Below are 8,856 nucleotides of genomic sequence, written 5' to 3'. Positions count from 1 at the left end.
TCTGCCAGACTGGCTGACTTGGCATTATTTTTTAACTTTCAGTTTCCTGGAAAAGCCACTCCCCATGTATCACTCGCTTTAGTAGTCACTCCAAGTCTTCAGAGGAAGATAAATACCCAGAATACCACATTAGGAGCCCCAACAGATTTACAGGCCTCTTCTACAAAGTGGGAAAAATACTATTTCTAAACATTTAACTTGCAGGAGCATTAGAGAACTCATCAGAGCTACATAGATTAGTGTAATGTCACACACTAGTGGTGAGATGTTGAAACTGCTGTTTGTTGTTGGGTGGAGCTTTTTTTCTCTCTCTCTATACAGTATATGTTGAGTTCACTTTTTCCGATCAGTTCATACAATTCCCTTTACCAACATGCAGCTCAGCAGTTAAGCTGGCATTCAAAACGCACTAATACAACCAAAACACTTCATACACGTCTCAGGATCAAATCTGGTTCCAGAAGACTGACAAATGTCTCTCAAATGGACAAATGTGGTGACTCATAACACAGTGACCTAAAAACACTAACAACAGGCAGCATTACAAAATATGTCGCTACTGTTTTTGAAATCGATTTTATTTATTTATTTAGTATCAGATTCCATTATAACAAAAAAGAATGGTGATTATTTATTACATAGATTGTGCTACCATACAGAATATGTCACAGAAATGAATCAAAAATGCTGCAATATGCCTCTAAATGTTTGATTTATTTTGCCTGTTTTTGCACAGAGTTATTCCAAGTGCATAAAATGGAACATAATATCCTGCTGGAGCATCCTTAAAGTCAGATTTAAGGTGAGCACAGAGAAACTTCCCCTCCCCCAGACTCAGCAACATTCTGCACAGTCAAGCACAAACTTACAAGCGAAGGAACAATTCCTGTACACATTATTGACTATAGGTTATTGATTATGCCTCCATTACTGTTTTTATTATTATTTTAAAGTAAATGTAACACAACACATGGGTCAACAGGACACTTGTTTTGACTCTACTATTGTACATAGACATACTAATGGTATATCCTGTCCAAGACATGTTAACAGCATACAGTAGCTTTTATTAAACATCAGGCAGAGAAGTATGGTAACATAAATCACCACGTACTATATAAGGGTAAATTATGACTGCCCTGGAGGGCCAGCTGTTCCACCTCCAGTCTGTATGCAGACTTGTCACCGTCTCAGATGAGCCCGATCACTGTTGTGTGGTCTGCAGTTTTCAGGTGTTTAACAGGTTGTTCTCCTGAGGTGTAGTCGATAGTTTAGAGTAAGAAGCGCAGTGGGGAGAGCACACATCCCTCTGGGACACCAGTGCTGACTGTCCGGCTGTTCAGCGTCACCTGCTGCTTCCTGTCTTTTAGGAAGTTTGCGATCGAGCAACAGGTGGAGGCAGGCAAAGTGAGCTAGGTGAGTTTGGACAAGAGGACTTGTGAGATTATGTTGTTGAACTCTGAAATGAAATCCTCAAACAGGCTCCTGCCTACGTCCCTGGGGAGTTAAGGTATTACAGGATGTAGTGCAGTGCTGCATTGACTGCATCATCCACTGGCCTGTTTACCCTGAAGGTAAACTGCATGGGCTCCAGCAGAGGGTCTTTGATGTCCTTCAACTGGGTTGGTACCAGTCTTTCAAAGGACTTCATTACCACAAACGTCAGGGGTAACAGGTCTATAGTTAATGAGTAGCGTGATGGAGGGTTTGATGAGGACCAGGATGATCGTGGAACAGATAAACAAAAACAGTGAAAGTCAAAAAGAGCTAAGGACTGAGGCGGCCATCTGATCTGCAGATCCTGTTTTACCACAGCCCCATTATCCCAGACCTCAGAACAAGCACACTCTCAGGGGGTTATGATCTGCTCCCTTACTAAATTTGTATTCAAAATAAGCTTCCGCTGGCACTGACAGAGAGCCTTCTCTCATAGTGTGAATATGTGTCATGTTTTCTGCATCATAGAAAGACAACTCCTCTGACATGCAGTCGAGGTAAATCCCAATCTTTTGAGGGGTTCCTGTAAATGTTAACTCTGCGTCTTGACTAGATGTGACATATTTTGGTTCATTATAGCAAAGGAAATAATCTTTTACCCCTACTTTCCAATAGTCCCTTTTTCCTACCTCGATTTCCCAGTAATGCTGCCCAGAGGTGAACTGATTGGTGCTGAATGCAGATGCATATCGTACTGAGGTGTCCTCAGTGTAACTTGGTTTGACCCTACTGTTGCCACAGTAGTGACAGGATGACAGTGACGATCCAAATAATGTGTTGTAGTGCTGATATTGGACAATGTTGGGGCTATACATCAAATTCCTCCCATCTTCAGACACTGTTATGTTTTTGCTGTCACTTTTGAGTGACAGCTCCTCAGCTCGGGGCTGGATCACCTGAAGCATCTCCTTCCACATAAAGAACTGCAGGTGACTTTCATGAGGCCCCAAAGAGAGTGGAGGATTCACCACTTGGAGATTTCCTCCTCTGGGCCTAAGACAGTGTTTTTCAGTCATCATGCTGTTTTCCTCAGTCCAGCTCTTTAAGAACTTCTCATAGTCTGGGATTTTCAGAACTGATGTCACCTTTCCCTCCAGCTCTCTGTTCTCAGACAAAGCTGTTTCCATAGCATTCAATGCCTCGCTCATCTTCTCCATGGCCTCTTCCTCTTTGTCTTTCAGGTCTTTCTTGATCTCATCTTCTCTCTGTCTCAGAAACTGATGCATCTCCACAAACTGTCTGCAGATTTGGGTCATCAGCTGCTTAGACTTCTCTTTAGTTTTTGTTATTTCTTCCCTCTGTTTGTTGGCCAGGCTCTCTACAGCACAGATATCATCAGAAACCTGTTCCACAAACATCTCCAGCTCCCTCCTCACGGATGCAGCTGCTTCTTTGATTGGTTTAAACTTGTGTCCTTCATGCCTCTCCCCATCTCGGCATATGATACAAGCTAACTGCTGATCTGTGACGCAGAACAATTTCAGCTTTTCTTCATGTTCAGGGCACAACCAGTCATCAACCTTGAAATCAATGAACAAATCAAAAATATAATGTTACATTAAAAAAAGGAGGGGAGAAATGATTGATGCAGTTAATCATTTAGTGTATAAAATGTCAATAAATAGTGAAAAAAAGCCCCTAGTTTTTTTCACACAACCCAAAGTGACATCTTTAAAATGCTTGTTTTGACTTACCAACATTTCATTAAATATGATATATGACAAAAAGGCAACTGTTTTCTTTATAAACGACTGAAACAATAAATTGATTATCAGAATAGTTTCCAATTAATTTTATTTTTATCAACTAACAACTGCAGCCCACTATTATGATTAAGACATTTCAGAGGGTACAGGGCTTGTTTATTCTATTATTTTTCTCTAATACCACTGGCATCAATAAACATGAATGTGTACAAAAGCAATGAAAAATGTCACACACTTACCTCTTCATCTCCATGCTTTCTCCTCAACTTCTCAGCTTCTTTTTCAGCCAGACTTTTCAAAATGTGACTGGTCACAAGACATTTCCCTTCTTTTGCAACAGCTGCCCGACACTGTGGACACTCGGGCAGTGAGCTCAGAGAGAGCGTAATACATTCTCTGCAGAAAGAGTGACCACATTGGAGGATTACAGGATCAGTGAAGATCTTCAGACAAATTGAACAAGTCAAATCTTCAGTGTAAGAGGCAGATGCCATGGCTCCTTTTGTTTTGCCTTGCTCATCCAAACAGACTGACTATGCATATCAAACAATCCCTTCCTATTTCCCAGAGTAGCCCCACCCTGTGCCTCTTTTTAGTGATGTCACTCTGAGCTTTGAGCTCAGGTTTCATTCCACATTTTTTACAGCAAGATTATCTCCCTTAAATAAGTCAGCAATACTTCCAGTAAATACACAGTTTACAAAGAAAAACCTGTAAAAATGATCATTTTTATTCTACAGCTCATGGCTCTTGAATATTGTTTATCTTATATGACCAATACAAAGGTGCAATGTCGCACTCTAGCTGCGAAAAGTTGTAACTGATGCTTGGAGAACACTCAAACTTACTTCAGAGGATATCCACTTGATTTTTCTAAATCAGACCGCTGAAGCCTCGTACTGGCCTCAGATAAAGTGTGGGAAACTTTGTAAAGGGTAATACATTCTTTCCGAAAGAGTGGCCACATAGGATGAGTTACAGAATCACTAACAACAGGTAGCATTACAAAATGCATCACTATTGTTTTTGGAACAGATTTTATTTATTTTTTGAGCATCAACTGCGATTCTTTTACAATAAAAAGGAATGGCGATACTTTATTGCATGGCCTGGACATGGACATACCTTACAGCATATGTCACAGAAATGAATCAGAAAGTTTTTTAAAATGCCTCTTTAGGGTTTATTTATTTAGTTTGTTATTTATTCATTTGTTATGCCTTTTTTTCATAGAGTCATTCAAAGTACACAAAATGAAACACGAAACCCTGCTGTATTATCCACGCTTGAAGTCAGATTTCAGGTAAACACAGAGACACTTCCCCTCCCCCACACTCAGCACATGCTGTACCACAGTCTGCACAGTGAAACACAAACTTCCAAGTGACGGAATAATAAGCAAAGCAAAGGTTTGACTGGAGGGAAACTTTTAGTAACACAAAAGTTGTTATTTTTATCTTAAGGCCTGTACAGATTACTTACTATAGGTTATAGATTACCCCTCCATTACTGTTTTTACTTTTGCTTCACTTTTGTTCATAATTATTATTTTAAAGTAAACGTAACACAAGACACGGATCAACAGGAAACTTTCTTTGACTCTACTATTGTACACAGACATACTAATGGTATATCCTGTCCAAGACATGTTAACAGCATACAATATATTTTATCATACATCATGCAGAGGAATAATATAAAACGTCATGTACTGTATAAGGGCAAATAAAATGAAAAAAAGACGCAAAATTGAAGAAGTAAAAATCCATGTTAAAGGCACTGCTAGTATTGAAGAAGTGTAATATTTCAGTTTTGAGTGTATTGAGCTCCAGGTTATTGTGACTGCAGTAGAGTTGTCAGCTGTTCCACCTTCAGTCTGCATGCAGACATGTTAAACAGGTTGTTCTGAGGTGTCGTTAGTATCGTGGTGTGTAGTACCTGCTGCTTGTCTGTTGGTGTAAGTTTGTGTTTGTGGGAGTTTGTGATCAAACAACAGGTGGAGGTGGGCGCAGTGAGCTTGGTGAGTGTGGACCGGAGGACTTGTGAGATGATGTCGTTGAACACTGAGTTGAATTGGACCGGAGGACTTCTTTGGGCGTCCAGGCCGTCTGTGATGTCCTTCAGTTGGGTCAGTACCAGTCTTTCAAAGAACTTTATCAACAAAAATATCAGGGTAACAGGTGATTGAGTCTTGTGATGGAGGATTTCTTGGGGACCAGGATGATTGTGGAACAAATAAACAAAAACAGTGGTAGTCAAAAAGAGCTAAGGACTGAGGCGGCCATCTGCAGCAGCATCTTGGATGTTTTACCACAGCCCCATTATCCCAGACCTCAGAACAAGCACACTCTCAGGGGGTTATAATCTGCTCCCTTACTGAATTTGTATTCAAAATAAGCTTCCGCTGGCACTGACGGAAAGCCTTCTCTCATAGTGTGAATATGTGTCATGTTTTCTGCATCATAGAAAGACAACTCCTCTGACATGCAGTCGAGGTAAATCCCAATCTTTTGAGGGGTTCCTGTAAATGTTAACTCTGCGTCTTGACTAGATGTGACATATTTTGGTTCATTATAGCAAAGGAAATAATCTTTTACCCCTACTTTCCAATAGTCCCTTTTTCCTACCTCGATTTCCCAGTAATGCTGCCCAGAGGTGAACTGATTGGTGCTGAATGCAGATGCATATCGTACTGAGGTGTCCTCAGTGTAATGTGAATAGGAATCCTGTGCACTGCCACAGTAGTGACAGTAACTGTAGCCTAAATCCAGACCATGGTATCCACTGTTCTGATCAGACATGACAATGTTGGGGCTATACATCAAATTCCTCCCATCTTCAGACACTGTTATGTTCTCGCTGTCACTTTTGAGTGACAGCTCTTCAGCTCGGGGCTGGATCACCTGAAGCATCTCCTTCCACATAAAGAACTGCAGGTGACTTTCATGAGGCCCCAAAGAGAGTGGAGGATTCACCACTTGGAGATTTCCACCTCTGGGCTTAAATGAGCGCTTTGAAGTCTTCATGCTGTTTTCCTCAGTCCAGCTCTTTAAGAACTTCTCATAGTCTGGGATTTTCAGAACTGATGTCACCTTTCCCTCCAGCTCTCTGTTCTCAGACAAAGCTGTTTCTACAGCATTCAATGCCTTGCTCATCTTCTCCATGGCCTCTTCCTCTTTGTCTTTGAGGTCTTTCTTGATCTCATCTTCTCTCTGTCTCAGAAACTGATGCATCTCCACAAACTGTCTGCAGATTTGGGTCATCAGCTGCTGAGACTTCTCTTTAGTTTTAGTTATTTCTTCCCTCTGTTTGTTCCCTATGCTCTCTACAGCACAGATATCATCAGAAACCTTTTGCAGAAACTTCTCCAACTCCTTCCTCACGGATGCAGCTGCTTCTTTGATTGGTTTAAACTTGTGTCCTTCATGCCTCTCCCCATCTCGGCATATGATACAAGCTAACTGCTGATCTGTGACGCAGAACAATTTCAGCTTTTCTTCATGTTCAGGGCACAACCAGTCATCAACCTTGAAATCAAAAAACAATCAAAAATATAATGTTACAAATTACATGAGGAGAGAAATCAATGACACTATAATGTAAGGTTATAACTAACTACAGCTGCCATTACCATGGCATCATGGCTCCTGTTGCCGCATTGACAACACATGAGTTTGAACTGAGCTGAAACCAATTACTTGCATTTAAAGTGAGAGAGAGATTTGTGACTCGATAGGAACTCTATATATCACAGACATACTAATGGTATATCCTGTCCAAGACATGTTAACAGCAATACAATATATTTTTTATCATTACATCATGCAGAGGAATAATATAAAACGTCATGTACTGTATAAGGGCAAAAAATGAAAAAGACGCAAAATTGAAGAGAGTAAAAATCATGTTAAGCACTGTCTAGTATTGAAGAAGTGTAATATTTCAGTTTTGAGTGTATTGAGCTCCAGGTTATTTGTGACTGCAGTAGAGTTGTCAGCTGTTCCACCTTCAGTCGCATGCAGACATGTTAAACAGGTTTGTTCTGAGGTGTCGTTAGTATCGTGTAGTGTGTAGTACCGTTGCTTGCTTTGTCTGTTGGTGTAAGTTTGTGTTTGTGGAGTTTGTGATCAAACAACAGGTGGAGGTGGGCGCAGTGAGCTTGTGAGTGTGTGGACCGGCCGGAGGACTTCTTTGGCGCGTCCCAGGCCGTCTGTGATGTCGCTTTAGTCTGGGTCAGTACCAGTCCTTTCAAAGAACTTTATCAACAAAAATATCAGGTGTAACAGGTGATTGAGTCTTGTGATGGAGATTTCTTGGGGACCAGGATGATTGTGGAACAAATAAACAAAAACAGTAGTCAAAAGTAAAGCTAAGGACTGAGGCGGCCATCTGCAGCAGCATCTGGATGTTTTACCACAGCCCCATTATCCAGACCTCAGAACAAGAGCACACTCTCAGCGGGGTTATATCTGCTCCCTTACTGAATTTGTATTCAAAATAAGCTTCCGCTGGCACTGACAGAGAGCCTTTCTCTCATAGTGTGAATATGTGTCATGTTTTTCGCATGCTAGAAAGACAACTCCTTGACATGCAGTCGAGGTAAATCCCAATCTTTTGAGGGGTTCCTGTAAATGTTAACATCTGCGTCTTGACTAGATGTGACATATTTTGGTTTCATTATAGCAAAGGAAATAATCTTTTACCCCTACTTTCCAATAGTCCCTTTTTCCTACCTCGATTTCCAAGTAATGCTGCCCAGAGGTGAACTGATTGGTGCTGAATGCAGATGCATATCGTACTGAGGTGTCCTCAGTGTAATGTGCATAGGAATCCTGTACTTGCCACAGTAGGACAGGAACGTAGCCTAAATCAGACCATGGTATCCACTGTTACATCAGTGACATGTTGGGGCTATACATCAAATTCCTCCCATTTTAGACACTGTTATGTTTGCTGTCACTTTTGAGTGACAGCTCTTCAGTCGGGGCTGGATCACCTGAAGCATCTCTTCCACATAAAGAACTGCAGGTGACTTTCATAAGGCCCCAAAGAGAGTGGAGGATTCACCACTTGGAGATTTCCACCTCTGGGTTTAAATGAGCCTTTGAGTCTTCATGCTGTTTTCCTCAGTCCAGCTCTTTAAGAACTTCTCATAGTCTGGGAATTTCAGAACTGATGTCACCTTTCCCTCCAGCCTCTCTTTCAGACAAAGCTGTTTCACATAGCATTCAATGCTCGCTCATCTTCTCCCAGGGCCTCTTCCTCTTTGTCTTTAGGTCTTTCTTGATCTCATCTTCTCTCTGTCTCAGAAACTGATGCATCTCCTCAAACTGTCTGCAGATTTGGGTCATCAGCTGCTTAGACTTCTCTTTAGTTTTGTTATTTCTTCCCTCTGTTTGTTCCGGCTCTCTACAGCACAGATATACATCAGAAACCTTTCAAGAAACTCTCCAACTCCCTCCTCACGGATGCAGCTGCTTCTTTGATTGGTTTAAACTTTGCCTTCATGCCTCTCCCCATCTCGGCATATGATACAAGCTAACTGCTGATCTGTGACGCAGAACAATTTCAGCTTTTCTTCATGTTCAGGGCACAACCGTCATTCAACCTTGAAATCAAAAACAAATCAAAAATATAATGTTACAAATATACA

At 41.2% G+C, this 8,856-nt stretch overlaps 1 protein-coding gene across 1 annotated transcript in view; it reads right to left on the bottom strand.

The window, feature by feature from the left end:
- Positions 1–608: 608 nt before the first annotated feature.
- The window catches only part of LOC111221307, an 11,501-nt gene continuing 3,253 nt past the window's right edge, over positions 609–8,856 (bottom strand). Inside the window, exons 2-5 of the mRNA XM_022744661.1 lie at positions 5,831–6,730; positions 5,142–5,354; positions 3,443–3,736; positions 609–3,017 (exon numbers count right to left, since the gene is read on the bottom strand). Coding sequence (XP_022600382.1) covers positions 1,833–3,017; positions 3,443–3,736; positions 5,142–5,354; positions 5,831–6,730 — 2,592 coding nt within the window. The 3' untranslated portion in view covers positions 609–1,832. The remainder of the gene's footprint in view (positions 3,018–3,442; positions 3,737–5,141; positions 5,355–5,830; positions 6,731–8,856) is intronic.

This window comes from Seriola dumerili, unplaced genomic scaffold, assembly GCF_002260705.1.
Source record: "Seriola dumerili isolate Sdu_G_001 unplaced genomic scaffold, Sdu_1.0 BDQW01000083.1, whole genome shotgun sequence".
In the NCBI taxonomy this organism is placed as follows: Eukaryota; Metazoa; Chordata; class Actinopteri; order Carangiformes; family Carangidae; genus Seriola; species Seriola dumerili.
Note: the sequence above shows the minus strand (reverse complement) of the source record. Positions and strands in the feature narration are given on the sequence as shown.